Here is a 19,962-nt window from a genome sequence, read left to right as displayed (position 1 = left end):
GAACCCAACTCTGATGTCACCTAATCTATTATGGTGAGTTTCCTATGTTTTTTGCCTCGTATCCTTCTCACCCTCCACTTTGTAATGTGGTCCTGTGTTGTGTAATTTGTGACATTTTCTTATTTCTTCTGAAACTGTCAAACTTAAGCATGTTTTACCTTCGTTTAGATTGCTTGAAAATTTTTATGGCTAAATATTTCAATCCTCTGTTAATGCCTGACAGCATGCTTTTTTTGCAGGTTGCTGAAATTATCTCAGAAGTTCGAGAGCCAATTGTTACTGTTGATGCACCAGCTGATATTGCTGAAGTCCGAAGTCAGCAAGTCAAGGTGAATTTTTATATATTATATATATATATATATATATATATATATATATATATATATATATATATATATGTATATATGTATTTAACATTGTATCCCATAGGAGTATGTACTTTATTTTAGTATTGATATCACTACATTGACTGTTTTTCTAAGTAATTGCATTTTCCTATTGAGACTAATTATAATTGCCTGTATCTGTAGTCTTAATTATATGTGCTTGATTTTTTTTTTTTTTTTTTTATAATTAAGATAGAGATGGTTTAAGGATTTTTATTAATTCCTTGTAGTATGGACTTGTCTGCCTTTGGACTTGCAGACTCTGTCCCACACAGACATCCTGATGGTGGCATAAAGGGCTGTTAGCCAGTTCCATCTTCAAACTTTCTTGCCAAAGTTTGAGCATTTCTAATACTCTGTGTCCCCAGTCCTTCTGGTTGGTTTAACTGCAGTGCTCAAAGATAAGTGCCCTGTTGGGAAATGGTGTTATTTTTATAATTTGTTTTGGCCAGTGATATTCTAGACTTCACATTCCAAGTTGAATATCTGTCTTAGATGCAGGAAAGAAATACTTCAGGTATTGCTCTTTTTGCTTGGGTCTGGAACATTGTGTCCAGTTGTCAACACTGTACGCCACTGAAAAAAGAACAGTGAAATACAGGTGGAATTTTTCCAGTAGCTTTTATCAATGAAAAAGGCTGCGTCTGATTTTGGTCCACTATTATACTATATATATATATATATATATATATAGATATATATATATATATATATATAGATATATGTATATAGATATATGTATATAGATATATGTATATATATATATGTATATATATATATATGTATATATATATATATATATATATATATATATATATATATATATATATATATATATCTTTATAGAGAGAGAGAGACTGTGACTACTCAAGTCTTCGGAGAAGTTCCTGAGGTAAAAATTTGGACAGGAGAATGATCCTTTGCCTGACAACACCACTATACTCATACTGGTGTCAGTAAGACAACCTCTCTGCTGTATCTGGCATCTGTTTTGTTTGAGGCCTCAGGCAAGGGTTACAGTGTTGCTGTATCCAGTAACTCATTTTGCATTGTTACAGAGAATAAAAATGTACACCCCATTTGCCTTTGGTGTACTGGCCCTCAAATGCCAGTCTGGCATGTTAAAGTTCCAGGTATCTTCCTTAATAATTAAGACAAAGTAGAGGGGATTGATAAGGGCCGAAGAAAGATGTCTTACTTTGCATTCGTACTGCCCAGGTTGCCAGACATTTCGTGAAATATGGTTACAGGGTAGTTGATGCCAGAAGTGTAGCAGGCTGAAACAGCTCCCTTTGCTGGTACCCTGAAACAGCACCCCCACCCCCCCAGTGTTTTGAGTGCAGAGCAAAACAAAAAAACACTTTATTGTATTAAGCTGATTGCTGCATTGTAGCTACTGGCTTATTACAGATACCCCCACAGCTCTTCCCCGGAAGAAGACATTCCTTCTACTAGTATACACACCAGGTGGCCAGACGCATTGCAAGCTCCTGCCCTCTTGCCCAGCTATTCAGGACCCATTTGTGTTCTGCCCCCAACTGTCCTTTAACACCTTTTAATTAAAAAAAAAAAAAAAAAAGCTTATGAACTGTAGCGAAGTGATTGCTGCAAATTTAGGAAATTGCTACAGTTTATGCCACACCCGGAGCGCTACAGCACTCAGGTTTGAATGCAAATGCAATACCGGCTTTTAAAATCCGGTATTGCATTAGAGATAAGCTGACCGCAGCCTCACCAATACTTTGTGCCTGGGACAGTTGTTCTCTTCGCCCCACCCTTGCTATGGTATCGGTTGATGCATTCTGCAAGAGATCTGCTAATCTGTTTGATTGGGAGATATGAATGACTGAGAAGTCAACCCCTCCCTTTACAGGAAATGTGAAAGCAGAGCTCCTGTGTGTGGATGCCCATCTCGATATGAAGCTTCTTTTTGAACCAGTTCATGAAAGTACGAAAGTTCAAAATGTTGTCCTTACAGAGCCTCTTTCCCCTGCTTCTATGAAATCACTGTTTCTGTATTCTTAACATATTCATTTTTTTGTCTGCTGACGTTTGGCTGGAGTACCAAAGCTTTACCATCCCGAGGGCATACACCCTGTTGACCTCAGCTCTGTTGCATCTGTGTGTATAGTCAGGCGTATGCATGAGTATGTGCATTTCACTGCCAGCCTGAATGCAGGACGTGCATCCTTCTGACTCCTAAATTGGGTTGTTGGTACCATTGCTTTGGTTTTTAATTTGTCAGATAAGTGCCCCGTTAGGGAGCCTTCCTTTTTTTGTAACCTGGGCATTGTTAATTTTTTGTTAGATGTCGACTAGGAGGGTAAGTGCGAGTGCAATAGGCAGATTCTGTACAAGAACATGGAAGTCACTTGCTACCTCAACCCTGTTGGAGGCCGGTATGGCTCCTGAGGCCTTGAAGGCTGTGGGGTTCCTCTAATGAACCAAGCCTCATTTCAGACTGCCTACACAGCGTTCCTCAAATCCTAGTCCAGGACGAGTTTCCAGTTACTCTGAAGTACACCAAAGTTCTGAACCTTGAGACTCATTCAGGCTGGCATCACGCTTAAGAAAAAAATAAAAAACTAGGCATGTGATCTTCCCTACAGCTTTTAAGGAAAACGAATGGATCATGTTGTCCCTGGGCTTATTTAAAGCCATCATGACCCAGCTGCCACAGACCACACTTCAAATACATACCCAAGTTTCTGCTTCCTCTGAGGAGGAACAAGATGCAGACTCATGTCATACTCTAGATTATTCTTCATAAATGCATTCTCCAGAACATGATGATTCACTTTGAACAGTCTGTGCGGATCTGTGATGTACAAGAGATACTGTAGCCTTTTGGAAATGGGCACACCAGCTTCTTCTCCAGTCCCTCCAGCACTAGAGGCATGCCAGCACTAGAGGCATGCCAGGACACCTTCCAGTCAACATCTTCAGCTGCTGAGTCTTAACTGCCAGCACCTAAAAGACCAGATAGGTTCTATAAGATACCCAATGACCTCTAATTACCTGTATTAGAACTCTCTGGCTGACCATACTGCAGTCTGTCTTCCCTGTCTGATAAGTCATCTAAACTGCTCCCCAGTGCTAACTCCATTTCCATATGCAAGGATAGTATGGCTATGCATAGATGGGAGCAGGTCTACATCTTTATCTTATTGTACATATGTTGACCAGGTTTGTCTGACTGAGCTTGATGGCCATTTTTCAGTAGAGGCCTGGGATGAAAAGCTCCACAAATTTACAATAAGAGTAGTATTTTAAACAAAAACATTGACATTTTCAACTTAGAACAGTAAAAGCATAAATTATTTAGTGTTTCAGTTGACATTTAACTTAAAATTTAAGCTTTCTGTGAAGAACAAGTTAGTTGCAGTTAGTGAAGATCAACCAGGTAGTAAATTAGAAGAAATATTTTTAAGTTCGAGTGATTGGTAGTTATCTAGATGAGATGACCAAGAGAGCTGACGTATAACAGAAATAAAGCCAATGGGGGACAGACAGCTACATAGGAGAGGAAGACAGTTTATGGAGCGAGAGTACAGTGGCATGACCAGCTACTTTTTAAGTAGTCTTTGGTGGTGGATTTAAATTCTTTGAGTTGTTTAAGTGATCTGATTTCCACTGAGAGTTTATTCTAGGAAATGGTAGGGTAGTAGCTGTAGAAGTTTTAACCATATCCTCCACTCTTAACATTAGGAGCCATTACCTACCAGACAGAAATGATCAAATATTTGCTCTGTACTTACCTTTGCAAAACGTTTTGACAGACCCACAGTCAGCGGATACTAAGCAGCGAATGCAGACATTACTGTCTCAAGCTACACAAATAGCCAGACACCGCATCAAATGTAGTTATGATGCTATGGATGCCACCTGTGCTTCAATGGGCTTAGTCATCAGATTATATGCGTGGCTGCACAGTCATCCACCTTGAGGGCTTAAAATCCTAGAATCAAGTAGTTGACTTCATTTGATCATCAACCTGTGGAAATCTTATCTGGATCGGATCTGAGACGGCAGCTTCACCAGCATCTGATCCGAGCTCCAAGCTCCTCCCGTTACCCATAATACTGCATCTCCTTCCTTTCCTCAGATCTCGTTTGCCGCATCTTTGCCAAGCAATGTGGTTTCAGAGCTCCAGGCATAGTAGGTGCTTTTTCCAGATAGTTTTTGGGTGTGTGTTGCTGGTAGTTGAGGCTCCCTTTGTTTAACCTCCCCTTTTGTTTTGCGTTGTGCAGAAAAAAAAAGTTGAGTGTAGTTGGAGTAGGCCTCCTATCCCTTCCCCCTTCTTGCTAGTCAGTCGGGAGTGTGTGGTCGGGCAGGTTAGGGCTTTGTGTTTTTTGCCTTTAACTTTGTAATAAATGGCAGATCAGCAGTCAAAGCTAGTTTTCAGGAAATGCACAGTGTGGCCATAAGTTATCTCTGGCTGATGGCAACACTCAGTGATGTGTTTGAGAGCCTCCCATCTTTCATCGGACTGCTCTTTTTTTGAGGGTTTCAACCCCAGGGCCCTGAATGATCGCAGGACAAAACTAATCCTTAAGGCACTTCTTCCTGCTATGGAGGTGGCTGCCTCTGCTTCTCTTATGGTCACAGCTGTGACTGCTTCTTCCTCCCACAGTCTCTTCCTCTCACTTCCAAGCCGTGACTCAACCTCCTGTTCAAAGGTCTGCGGATAGGGATCATAGGAAAGAGAAGGGAAAAGAGGAAGAGACAAATGGAGGAAGAGATCCCCGGACCAGTTGGATCCGGTGGGTCTTCTGAAGCAACAGCTAGTTATTAGACCAGTTACTCCTCTGCTCTGCTTGTCCAGATTCTTGCCAGAGCCGGAGGAGCCTAGACCTTCTTCCAGGGCCATCTGCGCATTGTCCTTCCCAGTCGGCGTTGGTGGCCTTGTGTTCCACCTGAAGTTTCAGTGAGGCGGACATGGACAAAATGATAAGGTTTATTTGCACCCAGAATCAGATGGGGGTCTTGCCTGCTCCCTCTCCCTGTGGAGGGCGGAGCTTGTCTCCTTTTTTGCCTCAATATCTCCTTCTCTGGTCTGACCCCCAGTATCTGAGTTTATGGATCCGAGAGGTCAGGGGGTCAGTGCCGATGGTACAGAGTACTTTGACGCCGGCCGTTACCTTGAGCGCATCCAACCCGACTAGCTTGGACCAGAGCTGCTCACAGCTGAAGCCTGGGCCTTGGATCCGAGGGGTTGGGCTTTTCTCCTCTGGCGCCAACTTTGTCTGGTCAGGGCCCTCTCCTTGGAATCTCTGCTCCAGCGGGCTATGCTCCGATCCCCTTGTCTGATCCAGGGAGAGCAGCTTCCTTATTAGTTTCCCGGGAGGCTCGCTCTCCCTTGGCCTTCGTGGTGGAAAAGGGTTTCTCCAGCAGATAGAGGCCTCTGACCATCTCCTCTGACTCCACCCCAACTCTCTCACCTCTGAGGGCATCTTCAGCTATTCAGCCTGTGCTCGATATGTCCCACACTGTTCCCCTCGACTAACCACTAGTAGTTTCTGAGCTTTCTCCGGCGAGCCCCACTGAATAGGTTCCTCACAAATGGACATGCAAATGGAGGCACTTGGACCCCCCCCCCCCCCCAGTCCCTCAGAGTGCAGCGATTTGGAGGAAGGGGAAGATACCCCTAGATCATCCCCTGGCGATGTCTCCTTTGGAGACATCATGGAACTCCTACGGTGGGGGGGGGTGTTGGTCTGCCCCCAAACCTTCCTTGGATGAGTCTGTGTTTCTGGAGGCCTTCAGCACATGCCCGTTTACATCATGGGGTCCCCCCACCCGCAGATCAGTTGGTGTATCTTAATACCACTCGGGCATGGAAGCAACCGGACATTGGAACCAATCCCGAAGCATCCCAAGAAGATTGAGTCCTCCTGCAGACAGACCCAGTTAGAACAAGGGGTCCCCAGTAAACGCCATGGTGGTAGTGTCAGCCCCTAAGAAAAAACTAGCCAGGAAAGTTTTACGGTCCATCCCGTGACCGAGAGTGCAGGACGGTGGATCATCTGGGAAAGTGGACATATGCTTCAGCCACCTTTTCTGTAAGGGGTCTGAATTATTTGGCCCATGTCACTCGACTGCAGCGTGACCTGGTCAAGGAGCTGAGTTGTCACCAGAGTCCATGTCGCTGGAGGTTAAGGGTATAAGGGTATATTCGCTTGAATGGCCACTCAAAACGGTTTTTGATATGTCCATGTGTCTCCTTTCGCATGTCGCTGAAGGAGTGACAAGGGCGGCCGGGTTTGGCATAGCCATGAGGTGACATGCCTGGCTCAGGCTATGTCTGTTTCCGGAACCCTTTAAGGTGTCTTTCGCAAATGCCCCTTATGATGGGTCTTCCTTAATTGGAAAGGCGGTTTATGACACAGTCCAGAGTGAGAAGGACGGGAAGACATTGTCTGCCATCGGGATCCACCTCTCTAACCACCAAAGATCCTTTTCCAAGAATCCACGGGGGCAAAAGATGTGGTTCTGGAAGTAGCAATATTCCCGGGACACTCAGGACTCTACTTCCACCAGAAGCAGAGGGAGACCAGACAGACGCTGCTCCAGAGCCGGGGGGGGGGGGGGGGGTCTGAGAAATTTCGGGTCTCTAACTGTTCTCAGACAGGCCCATGCAGTAGCCCTGAGGGTGTTGCCTGAGTACTTTGCTCTAGAAGTAGTCGGGGGTCACCTTTTGCTGCACCTGACTGCATTGGGAGTCCATGTTAACAGATCATTGGGTGATTCCAAGCATATGCAGAGGTTGTACCATCCCCTTTGTGGTTCCTCCCATTCCCCAAAACACCTCCCGGAAGTTCGCCTGCGCGAAAGGAGGCAGCAGTGCATGAAAGAGAAAAGCTGCTAAGGAAACGAGTTATCCAGCTCATCCCCTAAGATCAGTCCGGATCAGGCATCTATTCCAGGTTCTTTTTGGTGCCAAAAAGGACATGGGACCTAAGGCGTATTCTGGACCTTTCCACACTAAACCCATCAGTTGCCAAAGACAAGTTTCGGTTGGTCACTCTACAATCTATCCCGTCTTTCCTTCAGGAGAACGACTGGATATGCTCAATAGATCCCCAGTATGCGTACTACCATATATAGATGCACAGACACTCCAGGAGGTTCTTCCGCTTTCGGCTAGGGGTGAATAACTATCATTTTCGAACCCTACCTTTCTGTCTCACCACAGCCCCCAAGGTGTTCACCAAGGTCATCGCAGTAGTAGCGGCTCTCCTGAGGCTTCAGGGGATACAGGTTTACCCGTACCTGGAGGATTGGCTCCTTGCTACTCCCACCAGACGTCTACTTTGTCAGGCCAGAGACCATTTCCCGAAAATGACAGATTTTTTGGGAATTACAATCAACATATCCAAGTCTTCTCTAAACCCAGTTCAGGTCTTAGACTACATTGGTGTGAGGATAGATTTGTTCCAAACCAAGGTTTTTCTAATTCCAGAGAGAGTTCGAAACCTACGACTCCATGTGTCTATGATCTTTCAGTGTCGTCTTCCTACAGCCGAGGCAGTATTATGAACCCTAAGTTCCATGGCAGCCACCATTACTCTTCTCCCCTGTGCTCATCTGCATATGCAAGTACTACAGTGGACACTAGCAGTCCAATGGTCGTTATTAGATCTGCTGTTGACTGATCCAGTTCACATAAGCAACGCTTGCTGGAATTCCCTCCTCTGGTGAATGCACTCATCGGAATTAGTCGAAGGACTAACATTTATTGCAGCCCCTCCCCAAGCCACGGTAACCACGGACATCTCCCAATTAGGGAGGGGGGGGGCATTTCTCAGGCAGGACACATCCAAGGCACGTGGTCCCTGATCGAGACCAAATTGCATATCACTGTTACAGAGATGAGGGCGGTCTTGTTAGCGTTCCAGCCCCTTCATGCCTTTTGCCCTCTTCGATCAATTGCAATTCAGGCAGACAATGTCAGTGGTCTGGTACATCAAATAGCGAGGAGGAACCAAATCTTACCCTCTTTGTCGCGAGGCCATGACAGAGTGTGAATGGGTGATCTCCAGCCGTTTTCTGGTAGCAACGTACATTCCTGGTCTATCCAACATACTAGCGGACTGAGCAGTACTATCCAGATGCCTTACGAGTGGTCGCTGAATCATTCTGTAGCGGAACAGATCTTCCTCGAGTGAGGTCGGCCTTGCTGTGATCTCTTTGCATCTCCTTCCAGCGCTAAGTGCAGTGAGGTTTTAGCTCTGATCTCCTCTGTGGGAATCCCCCAGGGACGCTCTGGTCCAAGCTTGGCCTCCTGGTTTTCTCTGTGCTTTACCCCCCTTTACCTCTCATGACAAAATTCCTTCGGAAGGCTCACAGATTGGGGTGCAAAGTAATCCTCATCACCCCCATTCTGGCCTCGCCAAGTCTGGTTTCCCTTCCTTTGGTCTCATCTAATAGTTCCCCCATGGATCTTGGATCTGATACTGGATTTCATCTCACACCCGTGTAGGGCCCCTCATTCAGACCTGGTCAGTCTGAAGCTCACTGCTTGGCTGCTCCCATTCGCTTAATTGCTAGGACTCTCAGGCTATTCTCTCCGGTCAAGACTATTCTAGTGGCAGCTCTCAAATCGTCCACCAGAAAACTATATCGTAACAAACGGAAGCGTTTCTCTGTCTCTGCTTCTCTAAGGGATTTGGATCCTTTCACAGCTCCTATCCTGACCCTGCTGCAGTCTGTCTTCCCTGTATGATAAGCAATCTAAACTGCTCCCCAGTGCTAATTCCATTTCCATATGCAAGGATAGTATGGCTATGGATAGGGGGGAACAGATGGCCTACATCTTTATTTTATTTTGCATATGTTGACCAGGTTTGTCTGACTGAGCTGATGGCCCTTTTTTAACAGAGGCCCGGGATGAAATGCTCCACAGATTTACAATAAAAGATTAGTAGTTTAAACAAAAACATTGACATTTTCTAGTTAGAACAGTAAAAGCATAAATTATTTACAGTGTTTCAGTTAACATTTAACATAAGATTAAAGCTTTCTGTGACGATCAAGGTAGTTACTGTTGGTGAAGATTAACCAGGTAGCAAATTAGAAGAAATATTTTTAAGTTTGAGTGACAGGTAATTATCTAGATAAGATGACCAAGAGCGCTGACGTATAACAGAAAACCATTGAGGGGACAGACAGCTACACAGGAGAAGGCAGTTTATGGAGGGGGGAGTACAGTGGCATGGCCATCTACTTTTTAAGTAGTCTTTGGTGGCTGATTTAAATTCTGAGTTGTTTGTGATCTGATTTCCAGAGGGAGTTTATTCTAGGAAATGGTAGGGGTAGTAGCTGTAGAGGTCTGACCATCCCCTCCACTCTAGCATTCAGAGATATTACCTACCAGATGGAAATGAGCAAATATTTGCTCTCTGTGCTACAACCACTGCAAAAGGTTTTGACAGACCCACAGTCAGCGGATTCTAAGCAGTGAATGCAGACATTACTGTCTCAAGCTACACCAAAATAGCCAGACACAGCATCAAATGCAGTTATGATGCTGTGGATGCCACCTGTGCTTCCATGGGCTCAGTCATCAGACGATATGCATGGCTGCACAGCCATCCACCCCTGAGGGCTTAAAATCCTAGATTCACCCTTAAACAAAAATCACTTCTTTGGTCCACAGGCTGCCAGTCAAAACCATACAAGTTCAAGGCAAGTCTATGAAAGACTAAAATTCTGTCTACAGTCCCTAGATACCATAGAAAACTATTCAGCTAAGTCTAGCTCTTTTGTTAAGAAGGACCATAGATCTACTCACAAAGAAAAATGCCAAGAAAAATATTTCCAGACAACTATATAAGCATCTTCGAGGCCTCCCTTTGGAAACAAATACCCGTGACTATCTTCCCAACTACCCCACCCTTCTACTCAACCTTCTACTCCTCTAACCAAAACACTTTCACCAAACACTGCAAAACTGATGCTTTTTCCAGATCCAGGGCTGCCTTTACTAGGTCTGTCCTGTCTGGACTCCTGGGCAGCTCATTTTCCAGTTAACCAACCACCCTCTTCGTTACCTCCTTCAGCTTTGGGAATCACCCATATATTAAGAATAATGCAATAGACATGGTACAGTTGTGGAAGAACAATCTTGCTGTTGGAGTTTAGTTTACCAGTTTGAGCTACACCATGCCTAGTCCCTTGTCAGTAGTCTTCAAGCTGCTGTGCCCATAGAGTTTGCAAAGTGCCTAGCTCCAGTAGCTACCTTCTACAGGGCAAAGGGTATTCACATTTACCATTATTTGAATGGCCATCTCATTCAGGCTATGTCCTTAGAGAAAAACCACAAGGTTTTGCAAACCATAGTGAACTGCTTTCAGTCTGTTAGACTGTTCCTTTAGGATCATAGAAATTGCAAAGCCGGTGGGTCATAAGGCCATTTTCGCATTGCTGATATGTACCCCCTTATATGGTGTACCTCTTGTTTCTTGGAAGCCGAAGCAAGTCTGGCCTGGGATGAATTTGCACTTGCACTCTTCTACTTCTACCACTTATTCTACTTCTACTACTACTCCTCCTCCTCCTTCTACTACTACTACTTCTCCTCCTCCTTCTACTACTACTTCTACTTCTCCTCCTCCTTCTACTACTACTTCTCCTCCTCCTCCTTCTACCTCTACTCCTCCTCTTTCTACTTCTACTTCTCCTCCTCCTCCTTCTACTACTACTTCTACTTCTCCTCCTCCTCCTTCTACTACTACTTCTACTTCTCCTCCTCCTCCTTCTACTACTACTTCTACTTCTCCTCCTCCTCCTCCTTCTACTACTACTTCTACTTCTCCTCCTCCTCCTCCTCCTCCTTCTACTTTTTCAGAAAGGCTTCCAACCTGAATCAAACACTGGCTAAGGTGTTTGCCAGAGTTCTGTCATATGTTGTCTGTTGTATATTGATTGCCCTGGCAAGCCTTTACATGAAAAAAAAAACTGCAGGGGTACCTAAGAAGCGGATAATGCCAACATGCTCAGTCATTGCATAGTCGCATCCCACTGATTGTTCATCGTATTGACTACTCCTGCCGTAGCCTAAGATATATGGGTTATATCCTGCCAAGTACATAAACCGCTACATTCTAAAGCTTAACTGCACCTTCCAGATGCACATACTCTTAAGCAGCTCAAGCTGTCTAAAAACATATGTTCTGGCGCCAAGCCCTTCAGAGCTTTCCTGCTGCTGAAGAGAGACTGAGGGCTGTCTATGATCGATGGTTGGCTTGTGCTGTTCCATTGCTGAGCAGATAAGTTCCTTTGGAGTAAAAAATCATCCTTTTTTAATATTTATTACTAAATGTACTTTCCTTGTTAGGAAGTTTGTTTTTTTGTGTAGGAGTTTGTGTTTTAGTGGATTGTCATGATGTGGACTGCCATGACATTTGACTGTACTTTTAAATGGGAGCTGACTTTTCCCTCTCATGTTAAAAGATGCTAAAAGCATTCTAATACCATATTTTTTCTTGGAAAAAAACTGCTTGTTTTACTTTTTCGTACTGACAGTCTGTTAAAGGACTTTTTTTTACTGGAGAAAGTGATTTCTGGGGACTTTAAACTTTTACTAGCTTATGCTGCTTGGTGTTCCTGAGTCAGTCACCATTTTTGACTTCACCATGGCACAAACTACCAGAACCATGGTCCGTCTTTCCAGCCATAAAAAAGCAAGTTAAGCAAACAACTTTTGCTACCACAGCGGGCTAGCAGTTTTCCTCAGCTCCAGATGAGTGGCTGTGCTGTGGTCAAATCTGGTTCCTCAGACCACTCCTCTTTTACCCCAGAGCTCTCTGGTGTAGCACCTACAGCCACTATGGACTAGGGTTAGCCACCGTGTTCTATCATTGTGCAACAGAAAAGAGCCATTGTCAGTCGAGGGAGAAGGGTGAAGGGGAATGCTTCCCTGTTTAGTCAGAATGATACTGCCACCAAACAACCCTGTTGGCTCCAATTTTCCTGTCAGAAAGAGAAAAAAAACTAAAGTATATCTGATCCTGCTTAAATTTCCCTCTACAAGAGTAATTTATTGGGAGTGGCGCAGGGTCTTATTCAGGCTGTTGATCCTTATAAGTTGATTTCCAGTACAAGAAAAAAGAATTCCCATATTCCTGGAGAAATTTGCTATTTTGAATCAAGACAGGAAGTTGAGAGACAGATGATGTAGGATTTTCTTAGATTTCTGATTCAGACTTGGAGGCGAACAGTGGTATCTGATCCTTCCTAAAAGGGGATGTTCGTGTTTCACTGTTGCAGTCGTCACATTTCGGTTATCTGCCTGCAGGTAGCCCTCAGCCAGCCTGAATAAGAGTCTTGTGATTCCTGCGTCGGATGCTGTCGCTTCTTCCATGATGTCTGGTTGTCAGGGGTATAAAACATGCAGCCGATGCCATTACACCAGTCTTTCTTGCCGTGCTGTGCCCGAAGCAGAAGCAGTTCGCAAGTGTTGGTTGACCGACTACTGAAATTTTCATTTTCGACTCTTTGATCTGAAGTCTTCTAAAAGATAAGTACCCCGTTGGGGATCCTTTTTTCTTGCTCTAACCGATGTCAGAAAAGATTGTCTTACCTGTGGAAAGAAAAAACCTCAGAGATTTTAATTTTTACTGCGTTACCTGTCTAGGCCCAGACCACGACGTTCCTCGGTGTCGGTTTTGTACTTTGTTAAACGCCCGAACTATTCGTCATCGGGCAATTTTTGTAACTAAATTCTTTCGCTCTCTATCTCCGTATTCCGAAATGGCTTTGATAAGCCATCCTACTACCGATCATCCTAATAAAAGTAAGGATAAAGACTGAGACAGACCCCATAGGTCCCAAAGTGCAGACGACGCTATTAAGCTAGTCGCCAGTCCGCCGGTACTCAGTGAGGTGCTTTCGCAGCCCCTGATACCCGCTTCAGCAGATTCGCAGGCCTCTACTGAGACCCATTCGGAGTCCGGTATGCCGCAAGATGCTTCGTTTATGGAACCTGCGGATGTCTCTACCTTGGATGGGTCCGGAGCCACTGTGCAGGCACCGGCTTCTGAGGGTGTATTCAGGCGTTTGAATTTTCATGTTAAACTGACTTCATTTCAAGCTAAAAATACCAAATTTCTCAGGCCTGAAGTGCACAAAGCACCTAGGAAACAGACGACCAACGCGCATTCTCAGGCCCACATGCCACAAAAACAAATGATTAGAATGGTGAAGACCTTATTACCTTAGTTAGGGAAAGCCAGCCTTCCCACTCAAAGACCTAGAGCTGATTTTCTTTGATTCTTCTGATCAGGAATCTGATATCTCTGTTCCTTCTGACTACCAGGACATTCCCTTATCTACCTATAAGGATTCTGATGCAGATGATTCCATTCCCTCTGCTTCCCCTCCAGAAGATTTTTCTTTTGGTGAAACCCTGCATACCCTTATTGAGCATTTCTGCTGGGAGAGCCAGGACTACTCTCAGTCCAAAAAGAGACTCTGAGAATTTTTAAACCTGCCTCAGTACAGACCTCTAGCTATCCCTCCTGTTCTGAAGATTGTGGATGTTTTCTTGGAATCCAGCCTTACCCTGGATACTTTGCCTACAGCTCCCAGGAAGCCTGACAGGTAATATACAGTACCTGACTCCCAGAAATTCCTTTTCAAGAATCCTATTGTGGATCCAGAGACCCTTTTCCAATGACCTAAAGACATTAAGGCTACAACTGCCAAAAATCCTACCCCTTCAGACAGGGATTCTAGGGCTTTAGACAGATGGGGTAAGAAGGTTTACACATCTGCTTCTCTGCCCATTAGGGCTTTAAATTGCCAATTTCATATGTTAAAGTATCAGCATCATTTCATGGAACTAATTAAACAGAACATTATATTGATTCCTGACCTGTGCAGAACACAGATTTACAAAAATTAATGCATTCTGCTAACCAAGTTGGTAAACATACTTTGCAATGTGGTTTTGATGCCTTGCAGAGCTTCTGTCACTGGGTCTGTTCTTAAGAAAACATGCTTGGCTTAGAGCAAAACATGGCAGATCATGTCAAAGCAAAATTACTGGATGCACCCTTAAACCAAAAGCCTATTTGGCAATAAAGCAGAAGTTCTCAAAAGGATGGAGGAAAAAGGTAAATCTATGCAAACGGTTAAAAGATTTTTTTACAAGTACAGCTACCTAGATTCAGTAGGCATTGGCCTTCAAAGAACTGATCCTTTCCAGTCCCTTCCAGGCCTTCAGTCCAAACCCAGGGGCAGCAGACCAAGACTTCAGTCTCAGGTTATGCACAGATCTAAGCAGTGGGCTGCTCCCACGTCCAAAACGGGGAGTAGTAAGCCACCACCCTATGGTAAAATTGTGCAATGACTTATCCTTAACTCTTCCAAGCCTTGCCCAAGTACCTTGCACCTTTAGGAGGAAAACTTGCCCTGCATGCAAAAAAAACTGGGAATACATTACCCAAGATAATGGGTTTTAAATATTGTTTCCCAACTATACAGATTCCACTTCCACTCACCCCCCAACCTTAAGTGGATGGCCAGACCTCCCCCCAAACTAGTGGGCAGAGGCCCAAAAGCAAGTACTTTCTCTTCTCAGCATCAAGGCTATTCATACCTGTCCCAGCAGAACAAAGGGGACAAGGCTTTTATTCCAGACTGTTTCTGGTTCCCAGAAAAGAAAACTCCTGGCGTCCTATCTTGGATCTGTCCATTCTCAACACCTTTACTGGTGGTTCCAAAATTCAAAATGGTAACTCTCCAACAGCTTCTTCCTATGCCAGCCAATGATTCATGGCTTGCAACCCTAGACTTAAAAAAAAGCTTATCTGCACATCCCCATAAGGGAATCTTGCAGGAAATGCCTAAGCTTCAGAGCAGGCTCTATGCACTTCCATTTGGCTTATCTACTGTGCCCAGTGTATTTACAAAGTGCCTAGCTCCAGCCATTGCATTTTGCAGGCAGAGAAGTAGTCAAATTTACCCATACTTAGACAATTACCTGATTCAGGCGGAAAGTCGGGACTTGCCATTACAGCACCTGGCATTTGTAAAGAGACTTCTAACTTCACTGGGGTACACCAGCGAAAATAAAAGCACAGCTAGTACCTGCCAACAGATTGTATTCCTGGGAGCAAGCTTGAACACAACTTCCCAGATGGCATTCCTCACTCCAGAGTAACAAATTTATTTGACAAACTACTTCAATCTATTGGCCACCAAAACCCAGCTATCTGCAAGAAAAATATGTGAGCCCTGGGGTTCATGGCCTCTTGCATTCTGTTAATTCCATATGCAAGACTGCATATGAGGAAACTTCAATGGTACCTAAAAAGTGTAAGGTGTCAACATTCTCAGGATCTGGAAAATATGATTCCTATCATTTCTTGCCTAAGGACAGAGTTCCTTAGGTGGGCAGAGGCCTGCAACCACAACAAGGGACTCTTTCACTCTACCCCCTGACACCCAAACCCTAACAGACTCATCAGACTATGCATGGGAGGCTCACATGGCAGGGCAGTTCATTCAGGGCAAATGGAACCCAAAGGAGATGCATCTACATAACAATCAAAAAGAAATGTTATCTGTACACAATGCTCTGACAGCCTTCAAAGGCCTTATTCTTCCAGGCCAACTACTGATAGACAACACCACAGTTATGTGATGCACATAATCAAGCAGGGGGGAACCCGTTCCTACCCTCTCTGCAGGCTAGGCATGGCTCTGTGGAACACAGCCTTGAGCAACCAATTGCGCCTACAAGCTCAATTCCTGCCAGGCAAACTAAATTCACTGGCAGATGACTTGAGCAGAAATCTCATGGACCCACACGAGTGGAAACTGGAATCCAAAATATTCAAGCTTTTGAGGAACAGGTGGGGGACACCAGCAATGGACCTGTTTGCTTCCCCTCAGAACCATCAATTGAACAAATACTGCACCAGCACTCCCCACAGCCAAGTTTGGAAAGTGGATGGCCTGTCTTTTACCTGGGAAAGCCTCTGTCTATGCCTCCCCCCCCCCCCTCTGCCTCTCCTCTCGAAGGTTCTACTAAAGATCAAACGGAACAAGCCAAGGACAATCCTGATTGCACCAGACTGGCCACGCCAGCACTCAGACCCACTTTTGTGCAGTCTGACAGTGCTACAACCATAGCACTTGCCTCAGACTTCCCTCCCTGCTGTCCCAGCAGGCGGGCCAGATTCTGCACCCGCAACTACAGACCCTGAACCTTGCAGCCTGACTAATCCCCTGAACTCATCACCAGCAAGCCTCAGTAAGCAGGTGCTGGATGTCATTCTTGAGGCAAGGAGGCCTAGTACTAGAAAATCCTATTCAGAAAAGTGGAAAAGATACTGTTCCTGGAGCCAGTCTTGGGGGGATGGACACAGCTGTGCCCAGCTTACCTCATATACTAGATTACTCAACAGAAATGTTCCACAAGGGCCTATCCTTATCTTCAATTAAGATTCATGCCTCTACCATCTCAGCTCATTATAATACTGAGCCACCCCTCTTCTATCATCCTTTGATAAAACAGCTCCTTAGAGGATCCAAAAATTTAAGGCCCTCCAGGAGAGCTCCCACTCCAGCCTGGGACCTTAACTTTGTATTGGAAAAACTCACACTGCCACCCTTTGAACTGGCTGCTACTGCAGGTTAAAACTTCTTTCATGGAAAACAGATTTACTTCTAGCCATCACTTCAGCAAGAAGAGTGTCTGAACTGCAGGCTCTTATGGCAGTGGAGCCCTTCATTATCTTCCATCCAGACAGGGTTCCCCTAAGGACTTAACCCATCTTTTATGCCCAAGGTGGTGTGTAGTGTGGCTTTAAGCCATTCATTTGCCAACTTTTTCCCCTAATCCTCAGAATAAAGGGGAAAAGATACTGCATTCCCTGGACATACACAGGCAGCTTAGATTCTATCTGGGCAGAACTAAGACGAAAATCTGACCAGCTGCTAGTCAGCTTTGCTGCAGGGACCAGAGGGCAAGGCCATTTCAAAGCAAACCATTACTAAATGGATAGCACACTGCATCCATTTCTGCTACAAACACCATGGAAAACCTACCCTACAAGGGATAAGAACACATTCCACTAGGGCTACATCTACCTCTACGGCATTTCTCAGGGGAGTCCCTACCAGGGACATCCTGGAAGCTGCAACCTGGATCTCTGTACACACTTTCACCAAGCATTACCACTAGCCTAGCTTTTCTAAATCCAGGGGTGGATTTGCCACAGCAGTCTTACAGGGCCTGATTGCCAGCCCTAATGCTTCTCAACTACCTCCACCCTTCCTTAGTTTTGGGAATCATCCCAAATGTGATGACTGCAATAGTGAACCACGAAGAACATAGTACAGTTCTGTACACTTAACATAAATGTAGATGTTCGTGTGTATTTACTGTTGCAGTCCTGGTTACCCTTCCTCCAGCCCCCTGACTTGTCTTTGCTTTTACCAATCCTTTTTGGTTTGGCTTATCTTATACCATGTGTATTTGCTTTTTGTAGGGGGTGTTCCAGACCATATAATTGCTTCCTGTTTTAGGGGCACCTGACATCTGGGGCAAGAAAAACTGATGTAATGGCATCTCCTGCATGTTTTATACCACTGACCACATGGAAGAAGCGACAGCATCCGACGCAGAAATCCCAAGACTTTGGTATTCAGGCCGGCTGTGGGCTACCTGCAGGCAAATGACCCAAATGTGATGACTGCAACAGTGAATACACTCTAACATCTACATTTGTTACGTGTACACAACTGTACTTTCTCTTTCTCTGAGACTTTTCTGAATGTGCCAGTGTTCAGTGGGAGAACACTGAGGTGTCTCATTCCCTCAGAAAATACTATGAGCTGTTATAAATGAAAATTCCAGAACCTTATTGCATCCTTCCTGTGCTGTCCGCATTTCTGATAGCCCACCTTCTACCCGTAAAAGGGCAGATACAAGGTTAGTCAGTCTTTCAAGTTTTTATGCTGACCAAGCAGCTATAGCTTTAGTTAGTCCCACTGCTGCTAACATTTAGCTAATTGCAATCCTTCCCTTTCTGACAAAGATGGTATAATTGACAAGTATGGGGGAAGAGTTATGTTTCTGCAGTTTTGATTTTCATATGTTAAATTTTATTCTAATTATGAAAGTATGTGAAATGTATTGTCTGCGGTTTCTTCTTGTGAGGAAAAAAACTGCTTTGCATGATTTGGTTTCTAACATTTTACAGGTCACAACTCTATTTGCAAGGTGAGTATGAGACTCTAGCTACTATTTCAATAGCTATGGCCAGTTGGGGTTTGAGGTTGGCTTAGCGACATTCTCAAAACATCCCAGGAGATGGAAAAAAGAGATTTTAAATTCTTCTATTCTTTGGTTAGAGTTTGTTCTTGGGCCCTCTGCTGTAAAGGTTAACAAAACCAGGTGATGAGAAGGGTAAACTAATTCAGGCAATCTGATTTTTCTTCCGTTTTCCCAAATTGTCAAAAGGATTCTCTACTTCCTCAGTTTCGTCAAGAAACAGATTAAACAGTCCCTTGGCAGAATCCTGGTAAACAGATGTTTAAGAAACAATGGCAAGGAGAGTCCAAAAAGAAGTCAGGACCCCCCTCCCAAAAAAGAAAGAAGTCAAGTCAAAATGATGAAGGATCCATGCCCTTGGCGATCCCTTGTAGCTTCCAGAAAGTCTGAATCTCCATTTTTTTGTTTTGGCAACCGTTTCAGACAACTAGATTCTTAATATTATCCACAAAGGTTACAAAAAAATTCCTCTCTTTCAGGAAGTAATTCCTCGTCCACCAGACCAGACTCCTGTACTTCCCCATGTTCTTCAGCATATGTTGTCTCAAAGTAATAGAGCCAGCTCCTCCTTTCCATTTTGGTAAAGTTTTTATTCAAGGATGTATTTGTGCCAAAGAAAGAAGGTGCCTGAAGACCAGTTCTGGATCTTTCTTTCCTAAACATTTCTGTGATAGTGTCCAAGTTCAAAATGCTATCACTACTCCTTCCTCATTTAAGTTTTCTGTTTACACTAGATTTAAAATATGCTTATTGCATCCCTATTCATCTAGGCCTTGGGTATTAAGGTATTGTGTTGGGATCACATTATCAGGTCTTTGCCTTACCCTTGGGACAGTCCACTGCACCAAGAGTGTTCACAAAGTGTCGAGCTCCGGTAATGGCTCAATTCAGGTTACAGGGTATCTAAATTTCTCCGTATTTGAATGACTTTCTTATCTTTGTAGTCTTTAAAAGTGTCAGTCTCCATCTTGGATGAGAGATCTTGTACAAGACTAGAATTCCAGGAGAACATTCAAAAGTCTTTTTTGAGTCCTTCACACAAGATTGTGTTCATGCTGCGTCTGCCAGATTACCCCATTTCAAATAGCTTTTCTTCCATAAGAAAAATATATATTTATCTCAAGGGATTTTTACACAGACTTCTGTCTCTGCCAGGGAATACCTCATGATTCTTAGGTCTCATGGCATCTATGATCATGATACCTTTGGCAAGACCTCACATGAGAGAGATATAATGGTATCTGAAGTTCTTTGGTCCCATCACCAGTACTCATCTTTATATATTTGTGT

The 19,962-nt window shown here is 44.2% G+C and overlaps 1 protein-coding gene across 1 annotated transcript in view; it reads left to right on the top strand.

Annotated features, from left to right (window-relative positions):
• Positions 1-19,962, top strand: part of NCAPG (non-SMC condensin I complex subunit G) — a 1,684,114-nt gene that overhangs the window by 569,970 nt on the left and 1,094,182 nt on the right. The window contains exon 9 of the mRNA XM_044063449.1: positions 240-329. Coding sequence (XP_043919384.1) covers positions 240-329 — 90 coding nt within the window. The remainder of the gene's footprint in view (positions 1-239; positions 330-19,962) is intronic.

Source organism: Protopterus annectens, chromosome 2.part1 (assembly GCF_019279795.1).
Source record: "Protopterus annectens isolate FY-2018-M chromosome 2.part1, PAN1.0, whole genome shotgun sequence".
Classification (NCBI taxonomy): domain Eukaryota; kingdom Metazoa; phylum Chordata; order Ceratodontiformes; family Protopteridae; genus Protopterus; species Protopterus annectens.
The sequence above is the reverse complement of the archived record's forward strand: the minus strand, read 5'-3'. Positions and strand labels throughout refer to the sequence as shown.